Source organism: Hemitrygon akajei, chromosome 4 (assembly GCF_048418815.1).
Source record: "Hemitrygon akajei chromosome 4, sHemAka1.3, whole genome shotgun sequence".
Lineage (NCBI taxonomy): Eukaryota > Metazoa > Chordata > Chondrichthyes > Myliobatiformes > Dasyatidae > Hemitrygon > Hemitrygon akajei.
In genome coordinates, this window is record NC_133127.1 from 126,153,660 (window position 1) to 126,166,658 (window position 12,999).

General features: G+C 37.9%; 1 protein-coding gene across 3 annotated transcripts in view; it reads left to right on the forward strand.

The window, feature by feature from the left end:
- The window catches only part of tpp2 (tripeptidyl peptidase 2), a 119,137-nt gene extending 107,418 nt beyond the window's left edge, over window positions 1-11,719 (forward strand). For 2 of the 3 annotated variants that reach the window (XM_073043222.1, XM_073043223.1), the window contains 2 exons: window positions 6,197-6,316; window positions 8,348-11,719. In XM_073043222.1, the coding sequence (XP_072899323.1) occupies window positions 6,197-6,316; window positions 8,348-8,437 (210 nt within the window). In that variant the 3' untranslated portion in view covers window positions 8,438-11,719. Of the gene's footprint in view, window positions 1-1,004; window positions 1,133-6,196; window positions 6,321-8,347 lie in introns of those variants that run through there. The other variant, XR_012098684.1, reaches the window with a different exon arrangement.
- Window positions 11,720-12,999: the final 1,280 nt, after the last annotated feature.

Here is a 12,999-nt window from a genome sequence, read left to right on the forward strand (position 1 = left end):
CATAACAAATCCCCTTTGTCTCCATAAGTTTCAAAAATTATGAGCAACTCCAAACACATATTGAGAATCAGTGTAGGTATTGGCTCCTTTTCCTTGTGCCACTCTGTAGGCTTCAATCAGACCTTTCAGTTCTGTCTGTTGTCCAGAGCTACCAGGAACCATGCTCACTTCAGTTTCAAAAATAACAGCCCATCCAGCCATTCAAATTCCCCTCTCAATCATTGAGAAGCCATTGATGTACAGAATCAGATCTGGGTTCAGTAGAGTAATAATTTCAGTCCTTGCATATTATTGTGCAGCACAGTCATGATCATTGTAGTCTTGCATGTCCAACAGTAACAGTGCAGCTGGATTGACTAAAGTCACTCACTGAATGATGATATTAGGTGACTCAAGAACAGTAGACCATTTGAACCACCAGGTGGCTGTTACTTGGGAGGCCCTATTCATAGTGAAGTGTATGCTTAGTGTTTACCTCGAACATTGATCAATGCTAGAAACAACCATGACTGTCATATAGGTTGCCTCCACTGCTCATAGACATGGACCCAATCCTAATGCTACATTATCTATTTGGCAGAGTAATAACCAACAGGATACTCTTGGTCTCCATGTTCTTGAGTTAAGACTGCCATCATGTAGCCATGTTTGTTGTTGACTTACAGGGTAGATGATTTACCCATATTGGGGATTCCTATGTAGGTGCAATACACAATGTCACCTTTAAAGTTTGAGACACTTGCAGTCGTTCTTCATTAAGAGTCACTAGGTCATCAGAGTGCTTACTGTCCTTCAGCAGATCGTTTAGTGTTTAAGCAATTTCAACATGAATTGACCTTGTTATAGTTACACTATCCCAGAAAGGATTGGAGCTGCTGGACTGTTGTAGGTGGTTTTGCTGACTTAATGGCTTTTGCACAACCCTCAGTGATTTCATATTTACCTTGGGAAATTTTCTGTCCCAAGTAAATTACTACTACTTGTTACAATTGTGCCTTGTCTAGATTTGCTTTGTGACCTTTGGAGGATAGATAATCGAGCAAATAAAGCACATCATGTTCATGCTGGTCTGCAGCTTCGGATGCAATCAGGACATCATCCACATATTGTATGATAGTCGAATCAATGGCTGGTAAGTTCCTCAGATGTTGTCTGAAAGCCATGTGATAGACAGTGAGACTGTTGTGGAGCCCTTGTAGTCACCTTGTCACTGGTATGTTGACCATCAACTGCGAGAGTCAACGACAGTTGGCAATCAGGTGCCAGTGATACTGACTAGAATCTGTTGGCCAGATCAATAACCATAAACCACTTGTGTGATACCTTCAGGGCATTGAAAATTGCTGATGGATCAGCTACTAAAGGAGTGAGCTTATCAATACATTGACTAGCAACCCTGTAATCCAATCAGTCTCCAGGTACCATTTACTTTCTTAACAGGACAAACTTGACACTTTGACAGACTGAGTTTTAATAAAGTCCCTTGCTCCTCCAGCTGGTTGACAATAGGTAAAATACCTTTTATAGATGCTCTGCTCCGACGATACTGCTTAGTACAAGGTGGCATCTTACCCGTAAATTAACAGCATTCATTTCCAGCAGGCCACAGTTTTTCAACCATGTGGGATTCTTGGTTAGTTCAGATTTGACCAACTGCATGAGATTCCACATGAATTTACCCTCCACAAGCTCAAGGGTAGAGTTTAAAGTTAACAAGACTTCCGTTCCAAGAAGAGGTTGGAAGACATTTCCTACCCAGGACTGTATGTCTAGTAGGGGAGGACTGGTTTGCTTTTGATCAGTGTAATTCTCTGGCTTCCTGCGCCATGTGCACGATTACAGATATTAGTCCATGGTACTTTACACCTTTCAGCAACAGATCTAGCTCAGCTTCTGTATCCAATAAGAATTCAGCACATTCGTGTGTGTGTGTGTGTGTGTGTGTGTGTGTGTGTGTGTGTGTGAGAGAGACAGGATGGTGCAGTTGCAAACCCACCCAGCCCTGACACACCAGGCAAGGTCATTTGATTCCAAACAATTGGTTTATTGATCATTACAAGATCTGGTCTCTCTGGTGCTTCCCACTCCCTCCCCTCTCCCTACCCTTTTACCCTCTCGCTGCCCCCTTCCCACTTTCAGTCCATAATAGGCACCCATATCAGCAGGTTTGCCATCCCTCACTGTCATGAAAGTTATATTTTTGCAGCACCAGTACTATGCATTACATAAAATTACTAAAGTACTGTGCAGGTCTTAGGCTCCCTAGCTATATACAGTGCACCCCCCCCCCCCCCCAGAATTTTTCATGTTCCATTGTTTTACAACATTCATCACAGTGGATTTAATTTGGCTTTTTTGACATTGATCAGCAGAAAAAAAACCTCTTTGGTGTCAAAGTGAAAACAGATCTCTACAAAGTGATCTAAATTAATTACAAATATAAAACACAAAATAATTGTGGAAGTATTCACCCCCATTAATTTGACACACCAAATCATCACTGGTGCAGCCAGTTGGTTTTAGAAGTCACAGAATTAGTTAAATGGAGATCATCATGTGTAGTCAAGCTGTTTCAATTGATGGTAGTAAAACTACACCTGTATCTGGAAGGTATCTATGACAACTCTGGAGGCGTTACAAGCTTCAGTGGCTGAGATGGGAAAGACTGCACATACAGCAACTGTTGCCCGGGTGCTTCAGCAGTCACAGCTTTATGGGAGAAAAACAAAGAGAAAGCCTCTGTTGAAAAAACACTCACGTGAAATCTCAGCTAGAGTTTGCCAGAAGGCATGTGGGAGACTCTGAAGTCAGCTGGAAGAAGGTTCTATGGTTTGATGAAACCAAAATTGAGCTTTTTGTCCATCTGACTAAACACTATGTTTGGCATAAGCCAAACACTGCACATCATCAAAAGCGCACCATCTCTACCATGAAGCAAGGTGGCAGCTGCATCATGCTGTGGGGATGCTCCACTGCAGCAGGCCCTGGAAGGCTTGTGAAGGTAGAGGATAAAATGAATTCAGCAAAATACAGGGCAATCCTGGAGGAAAACCTGATGCAGTCTGCAAGAGAACTGTGACTTGGGAGAAGCTTTGTTTTCCAGTGAGACAATGACCCCAAGCATAAAGCCAAAGCTACACAGGAATGGCTTAAAAACAGCGAAGTTAATGACCTCGAGTGGCCAAGTCAGAGTCCAGACGTCAACCCAATTGAGAGTTTGTGGCTGGACTTGGAAAAAGGCTGTTCACTCACGATCCCTGTACAATCTGACAGAGCTGGAACAATTTTGTAAAGAAGAATGGGGAAAAACTGTGTAGACTGATAGAGACCTATCCACACAGACTCAAGGCTGTAATTGCTGCCAAAGGTGCATCTACTAAAACTGAGTTGAAGGGGTGAATGTTTATGCAATCAATCATTTTGTGTTTTATATTTGTAATTAATTTAGCTCCCTTTGTAGAGGTCTGCTTTCACTTCGACACAAAAGAGTCTTTTTCTGTTGATCAGTGTTTTTAAAAAGAGCCAAATTAGATCCACTGCGATTCACTGTTGTAAAACAAAACATGAAAACTGCCAAGAGGAGTGAATATTTTTTGTAAGCACCCTATAGGTGCCTAAGACTTTTGTACAGGATTGCATGTCTGTGTCTATGCATGTGCGTATATAGGTTGAGTACCCCTTATCCAAAAACCTCTGAAATCAGAAAATTTGTTTGAGTGCTGACATGACATTACAAACTGAAAATTCCACAAGGCACTGGGAAGGTACCCAGGTGATGCACAGGTCTCTACACATCACAGACAATTCTGAGAAGTGACCTCACATATGTAATGAACAGAAGTTACTGAAAAATAGAAAAATGCTGCATAAAGGGAAAATTTAAGATCTCGCTTATGTATTGAAAGAATGGATTCGTCAGTGATGGGGTGAACATACACTGCTTAAAGGTATGCTGATCATGAAGCAAGCAGAGGACTAACATGCCGAAATGAAAAATTGAATGTAATTGTGAGTATTCAGCAGGCTAGTTGCAGAACTTCAAGAAAAGGCACAGCATTTTTTAAAAGATTTGTGGTGATAAAGCATCTGCTGATCACAAAGCATCAGAGAAATTCATTGCCAAGGTAGTTGCTAATGAAAAGCTAACATGCCAAACAAGTATAAGGCAGATATATATCTGTTGTATCTAACACAGCTTGTTGAAATCATCAAATTAGAATCTCCTGACTTTTGCAAGGTAGGGGATTGTACCTGTTGTTGAGCTTGTTTCTGTTGTCCAGCTGCTTTCCTGTGCCAACAACTTCTAGCCCAATGTCCTTTCTTACCATAGAGGTGTGGCTCAGAGTGAGATTGCTACGATACACATGCTGAAGTCCAGTCCTACTTTTCCTGTATGTTAGTAGGTATTGACTGTTGTCTTGCCTGCAGCAACTGTGGCTGTTGACTAACAAGCAATGACTGTTGTCCTATGGTCAGTGGCTATTAATCAACAGGTAACTGACCCACCTACAATGATCTTATTCAGGTTTTGATATCTCATTCTACTTATTTGGTGGCTTGCACTAGCTCACTGTATGGAACACCAACTTCACTCCAATTCTCTTTTTTGTCAGCTTCACTGTTTTAGCAACATCCAATTTCAAGGCACCCATAAATGTTATGTGTACCATGTGTAGAGTACTCTATGTTAGCTTCATTTGTTCTCAGAACTCCTGAAAAACGTAGACGTGTTTGCCCTGAAACGTTGCCCTGTAGTGTTCCTCGTATTCAGAAACATCCTCAGAAGTATTTTGCTTATGATCAGCCATCTTCCTCCAATCAGTCTGTATTGGGACCTGGTCTTCCAACCACATCTTAATAGCATTCCAACCATCTTGTATATTTTGTTTATCTCTCATGTTGTCATCTCTATGATTTAACTGCCTAATTTGCTGAGAAGACAACATAGTAGCCAAAATGTGGATGATCTTCATGGGTGAAGTTTAATATATGTTCTTAATACATTAAAGCTCATCCCAAGTCTGAAAACTTCCTTTTTTTTTTTGACCATGTATCAATCTTCTCTGGTTCAGGTGGTTAACAGAAAACCATCCTTTCATAGGTTCCATCTTCAGTCCTGTGTGTCTTCATGTCCTGGTCTTTATTGGAGCAAAAACCGTGACATAGCTGCCAATCCTATTGTTTCATCACTGTCATCCTCACTTAAGGCTCTAGAGTTCGTTTGTCCATGTTGTAATTTCTCGGAGTTTGGAGGGTGCTGCTGTCTTGGACGACTGCCCAACGTATGGGGTGTCTCCTAAGGAGAAGCGTCACTGGCAGGATCACTCACTTGAGGTCCTTGTAGGGCTTTCTCGTACCGTTTCAGTTTGCTTCTTACCCCTGTACAAAGCACTTCAATTGAATTACACTTATCATGTTTTTTCTCTCATCCAGTTAATGCAAAAATTTGCATTTCAGGCTTTCTATCATACTATTTTTGTTGTTTATCACACATTTCACTTTTCTTTCCCAATTGATTAGTTAACTTCTTCACTCACTCTGCCAAGTCATAAATATTTTCCAACAGACCACGTGTTTGCTTAAACTCTCAGATACGACTTACTAACTTGGTGCACTCGCGCTTTCTTAACTGCTACTGTCCTGGCAGTACTTACTTTTCCAGAAGACATTCTTTGGATCTTATCACATACCTTCACTATTTCATTTAAAAACTACATGGTGCATATATTTCATCTTAATTGCTTCATTAATCTTAAAAAATTGGAATATTTATTCAGGTAAGAGCTCAATCCCTCAGTCATCTGATCATGCATAACTGTAGATTCTGTAGCAGATTTCACAACTTTGGCCATTGTCTCAATTCATTCTTGTGTCGGGTGAAGGAGAGAGACCCATCCTCTTGTGGCAGGAGAATGAACAAAGAGGAAAGAGAACAACAAACAACATGCCATTACTGTTGAGGGGAGAAGCATCTTGTAAGAACAGAGCTCCAGTTATGATAAGGGATTTAATGGGGCAAAAGGATTTTTTTTAGAAAATTACTGTTCCGGCAGCTTTAATAAATTCAACCTGTCCATAATACAGGGATAACCTAAGAGTTCTTCCATTCTAAATAAGGGTATACATGGTAATTTGTTGTGGATACATCATTCTTTATCTCATTTGTCTCATTTCTTTTTATGATGCACTTTAATAGGTTTTAACTTTTGCATACAAGCATGCATTAGCGAACAAAATGTATGGTCGTGCTCTCAAATTTGCAATGAAACTTCTGGAAGATAAACCAAATAAGGAAAACTGGAAAAATTGTATTCAGGTAAGATGTAATTTATGTAATGAAAATCAAAAAAAAACTTAAGATGTTTGAAATCTATAACAAAGCAGAAGCAGACTTATAATCTCAGCATTTCCTCTTCCTCGCTGCCTGACTTGTTGAGTGTTTCCAACTTTTTCTCACAACTTGTTGTTCTGTGGAATTAAAGCATTGTGTTGCGATGGGAAACTGAAGTTTCTTCAGAAACAAAATTGAAAGAGCAAAGTGGTTAAAAGTAGAGTAGTGACTTGTCCATTTATAACTCCACATTTAATTACTTATTTAAGAAGGCTGAAATCCCTCCATTAAATATACATTAATGGCTCATGTAAACTTCTTGAGATTAAAGAAGAGGCCAATGATCTATCAGGTTTTTTTTTAACTCAGTAGATTTGAATTACATTAAACTACATTAATAAACTATGAATATTCATTTAATTACCAGTAGCTTAAATATTTACTGAAACTTGTGGATCAAGATTATTCAAGGAAATATTACTGATTATTCAAGGAAATGTTACTGATATAATGATGAGCCAATTCAGAATTTTGTGTGGACATCAAGGTCCTGACACAGTTGATCATTCTGCTCGATTCCAGAATGCACAGAAGCATAACGTCACCACTGCCCCTCCTTGCCCCGTCGTGCCCTCCCAGTCCCCACACAGGTACATAGAAACATCCCATTTACAGAGTTTTGCCATTACTTTCATTGTGGAGAAACAAGAGTGTAAATGAGCCGGATTGTGCCTACACCCTTTGTTACCTTCCACATCCCTCACCGCAATGCCGTTTGCGTGGTTTTATTTACTTTCTGTAGCCCTGTGGTTCCAAATGACTTCATAGGCCCAAATCTGTAGACAACCCATCAAGTGGAGCGGACTGTGAGATAAATAAATCTCAGGCAGTGCATCCTAAGGTCCTCTCCCTGAAAATCAGAGATGAATTAAAAAGGTAAATTAAAACAGTTTAAAAATGTTATTAAAATATGTAAACTTTTTAAAAAGTATGTTAACACTATAGATTTATTAAAATCTAAAAAATAATTTTGACAAAAATCGCACCAATTAACCAATCAACAAACATATCTTTGGACGTGTGAGGAATCCAAGCATTTGGGAGAAAACCTGCTGTCACAAGAAGTGCACAGGTTCCATTTGACCACAGTGAGGTCAGGAACAAACCAGGACCACTGGAACTGTGAGGTAGCAGCATTACCAGCTATACCACTGTGCTACCACCAACTAGTTACTTGTTGGAGGGTGGCTGGCAGCCAAATCTACTTATAATCTGAACTCGTGGAACAAAACCAAGTTCATGGTGGGAATATTATTAGAGCTGGATATCCCAGACATGGGTTTACTTACTAAAAGTCACTCTCTGACACTAACTTAAAGAGATTGGCTCCCATCTAATATGTTGCTGAGCTCTGTGAATATGGCAATGAGGATACAATGTTGGACTTGACAATCAAATTCAGAATAAGCTAATCCACTTAATTTTTCCAGTCAATTGATATCAACCTAACAATCATCATCATTATGTGACGTGCTGTATGATGTGGGCTATCATGGTCTTTAATCTGAGAAGTTCTATTAAGCTCTATAAAAGCTTGTGTCTCATGAGTGTCCTGTGCTGTTGACTGAAAGATTTTCTTCCATCAACTTTTTCCTGTCACTGCAAAATGTTCAAGCTTCTCTTTCTCAGTACATGTCCCAGAAATCCCTAACAATAAATTCTTAAAAGAATCAATGGAAAAATCTGAGAAAAATTATTTTACAAATTAATGTGAAACCCTTTTGTAATTGCTGTACATATCTCTCAAGCTGGCTGGAAAAGATATAAATCTGTAAATACACTTTTAATGTTATATTTAATAATAATAGACAAAGACATAGAGACATGTGCTTGCTGAAAATTCATCGCAATTAATATCCCTGAGTAATTGTAACATTTGACTTTTAAAGTGTATGTTAATGATTTAGCAACAGTTATTCAAATATGCAGTAACATTTGGTATTTTCTTTCACTTAGATAATGAAGTTACTTAAATGGAGCCATTGTGCATCATTTACAGAGAGTTTGCTTCCTGTAGTGTTTCCACCAGACTACGCCCCCTTCTAGAATAAATGTTACAGGCATCAGATTCAGTGAAGAAAATTAACAAGTTTTATACTGTTGTCTTTTTCTAAAAAGGCAGTTATTTTAAGTTTGGACTTTTATACAGTATGTTTTCATTCATTAATGAATGCAATTATTATATGACATGGCTGTTATTGTTTGCCATGGTACCTACTCTATTTAAAAATTGTGTTCAGTTTTCTATCAAAGCATGGATAAGTAAGGTTCTATACTGCATCATTTCAGGGTTCCTTAGTTTAATTGCTACTGTTCTGAAGTACATCTCTATTTTTTTTTATTTATTGAGTATATTTAGGTTTATTGCGTTTGCATGTTTGGAAAGAGTAACATTTTTTTTGCCTCTGTGGGCTTAATCTGATTATGATTTATGTATCTTTTATCTCAGAATTTCAGGAAAATGTTTATTTTTAATATAAATAAATTCATAGGCACTTTGTTTTCACAGCACAATTTTCCAGAAAGAAATTGAATTATGTTGGAAATTGTGCTTCATGCAAATTTCCATTTTATCATACCTGAGAAACTGAAAGTACACTCATAATATAAAAGAGGCAAGTTCTAGATGCATTATCCTAAATATGTTTACTGAAAGAAATATATTTGACATTTGATTATTTTCTTAAGTAATTTGCCTATACGTTACATATTCTTATACCATGAAAACATTTTTGAAAACCTTTAGTGCTTTTCTACTTTGTTTGTCTAATGAAACAAAGTACAGGTGCCTAGAAATTCAGTTGCACAATAGTGTTTTCTGGCAACTTGATGCAATGGAAGATTAATTTTCTTTTCCTGAATGAAACACAATAATGACCAGATTCAGGTCAATTTGTATCACTCTGGAAATTCAACCTGGCACTTCTTAAATGTGTCATCTTTGTATCCTGATGCCCAGCATAACATTTCTTTTACTACCACTTGCTTTGGAGCACTGTGGGAGAACTCAGACCACATTGTTGCAGGAGGAACCATTGGGCTAATCCTTGGAAAACCTGGTCTTCCAAATGCAGTATTGGACTTGGACTTCTTTGATTCCCTTATTTTCTTTCATACCCACCCCAAGATGGTGACCAACACTTACCACACCTTCCCCAGCCCCCCCCCCCATTAGATTCAGTTCCATATCCGCATTACTCCTAAATGTGCCAATCCTGCTGTCCACTGAGTCCACCGATGACATGAAATGTAGTAGCCTGCCTTCACCACTTGCTTAATTCCCAAGCCTGACTATGTGAAGCTTGGTTTGATCTTTGGCAGCTGCCTTTTCCACCCAGTATCCTTTCTGTAACTTTCAGATCAAGGCCCCCAAACTACTCGATTCTTCCCTGCCCCCATCTCCCACTTACCACTGCAAAGGGCTTCAATGCCTCTCCCTTCCCACATTTATAAAGCTCCATCGCTTTTTCTTTCTCCTCAATGCCTCACCATCAGTGCCTCCACTCATTTCAAATGTTCCTAGCCAGAGCAAAAGCTCAGTGACAGAATGTGCAGTGTCTGGTTTAAGTTTGCAATGTGGGAGCCAATGGTCAAAGTGTCATCGCCCCCTGTTGCAAACCCTGTCTGATGCACTGTTTTAGGTGCACTAAAACTTTAGGCCAGGTTTTTGATAGGAAATGTCATTCAAATCCTTCTCATTCTGATAACCTAAGTAATAAAATTATAGACTGTGCAATATATAAAGAGTACTAATTAATATTTAGAAAATTGTGCTAACTAAGCCTAATTCCAATAGGAATGTTTTGGTTATTTAGAAAATTTTGGGTACTTTGAATTTCAACTCTACTAATTTTTGAGGACAGGTTAAAAAAAAATTGGTACATTTAAAGGGTTTGCTTGTTCAGCAGCGTAATAACCTAAACAAAAGTTTAACAAAGCAGAACTGTTAGCAGTGCCAGTTACATTGGATAAAATGTTGTGGTACATTGTAAGTTGAAATTTAAAATCCAATATGCTATCTTCAACTTGAATCTGGATCCCAATTTTTAAAATGCAATAAAGGTTTTGATAGTTATAATGAAGGCCTATGAACTGCATCTTTAATGAAGTTAATGATATGTGACCCTACATTATATAAGCAGTTTTAACACCCCCCACCCCACACTTCTATCAACATTTTTAGTTATCTAAGAAATGAAATTAACAATTGCTTTTACTACTACATTTCTGTGAAAACAAAGTCCACATTTCTTTTAGCATTTATGTGTAATGTTTCCAAGTATAACTCCTGAAAAGTATGACTGTGATTTAAAGACTGTTCAGTTGTATAGAGATTGTGATCCTTGAGCCCTCGTCCAGGGCCATTAGCAATTCTTAATATCTCAAGAACTTTAAATCACTCCTTAATCTTTTTAATTCCAGGCATTCTGTAATTATTCCTCAACTTTTAACTACTCAGTATATGGAGTTTCTGTTATGCTATATTCCTTCCAAGTGTAATAGGTCATTGTAAAGAAGAGTTCTGAGTTGCACTATTTCTCTTGTAATCTGACAGAAACTTTGAATACCTGGCTACTTAGGTCCCAAGTGAATAACTATATATTTACCCACTTTGAAATCTATTTGTCGTCATCTTGCTCTTTTATTCTTTAATAGTTCTATCCACCCTGGTTACAATACTGTCATCACTGGTAGACCTTGAATATGTGGCTTTCCATTATCTGAATTTTTTAATGTTATATATTGAATCGTGGGGACCTCAGCATAGATCCTCTTCCTAATATGCTAACTAGGTCATTAATTTGTTTTCAGTTGTTCGAGGATCAATTTTAATAATCTCTTATCTGGGAATTCCTCAATTGCTGCCTGTAAATCTATACAAAAACGCATTAAGACTATATCTCAGGCCACTAACTAACTTTTGTAAAAGATCGGTTAGATTTGTCTCAGGTGACCTTTCTTTTACAAGTCAATGATGACTGTCTCTGATCCACCAAAGTTAAGATGTTCTGTTTTCCATCCTTAATTACAAGCTCTAGTAACTTCCTGACAACAGATGTTAGGTTAATTGGTCAGTATTGGTGGGTGGGGCGGGAGGGGGCAGGATTTAACACCTACTTTGTTCTAGTTAAAAAGATATCATTGCGAGTGATCAGGTTGAAAATGCCAGAATCAGTTCAGCTGTTACTGCCATACATGTGGTGTGGCATTTTGATGTTGGAGACCATGGGAACATGATAACCTGTGCTGGTGCCACCAACTTCAGGAATATGTAAGCATGTACAACAAAAGAATTCTTTTAATAAAATGCCAAACCATGATACATAATATGTGGACTTTGAGTTCTAAATCGGAGAATGCTGGCAAAACCTATGTGTGGTGCTTTTTTATGACTTCATGAACAGGGTCCAATTTTAAGAGTGAATAACACCACATAAAGTTAGTTGGTGTTGCTTAAAGCCAAGTGCTGGAATGTCAGGAATTTTGTGCTCAAACTAACGATGAATGTCAGGCCATGGAACTTGCAGCTAGCTGCAAGCCATAACTGAATGTGAGCAAAATCAGGCATGCTGTTATTCAGATTCAGATGCAGAATTAGCTGAATGAAAACATCCTACTCACCAGCTTTCCAGTCATGCACACACAACAATTGGAAGGTGAAACCCTGGGTTTCATTTCAAGGATTAGTCTCAGTTATTGAACATTTCTATGCATGTCATCTACTGCATATTGTTCAGTCCACCAAAGCTAATGATTCACTATAAACTATTTTTTGTCATTCAGGGCATAAACATATCGTAATTTTGCTTCATTATAGGAATCAGAATCAGGTTGAATATCACTGGCACATGTGAAATTTTTTGTTTTACAGCAGCTGCACATTGCAATACATAATAAACTATAAATTACAATAAAAATATATACTGTATATAAGTAGTGCTAAGTACTACTTTACTATTTATTGAGAGTAGATCTCTCAAGCCATTTGGTTTCTCCAGCCTGTCCACCATTGAATAAGATCATTAGATCATGGCTGACAATCTCATCCTCTAATGTAGATTTTCAAATTCATCGGATCTATCCATTTCCATCTAATCAGAGTATACCATGTCAAGCACTTCAGGATGTTTCAAACAGTTTTTTGATTCTCTTTTGAAAAATTTTAATTTATCAAAACTTCAATGAATAAAAGCCCAAACTGTACTGTAAAAAAACTTTTTCATCTCAGAAATCAACTAAGTAAACCTCTGAACTTCTACCCTTCACCACTATAAGTGTAATACTTAAATATATTCATAAAATAGTATAATTAGCTGATAACGGAGATCTAAATAAGTTAAAATATTTCCGAGATGTTTCTTTCCGCAGTGTATTCTGTGAAGCTAAGATTAATTTAAAGCCTCATGCTGAAGGTGTCCCAGGTCACAGTTTAAGGAAAGAGATGAATGAGTTCGAAACTGGACTTTTAGAGTTAAAGAAGGGCTTGAAAGTAGAGCTTGCTAAAATTTAGATAAAATAACAGGCATTTAAAGCTATTTTTCAGAATAGATGCATTTGAACAAGAAGAAAACTATCCATAGAGAAGATCCACCATCTGTGGTTAACTA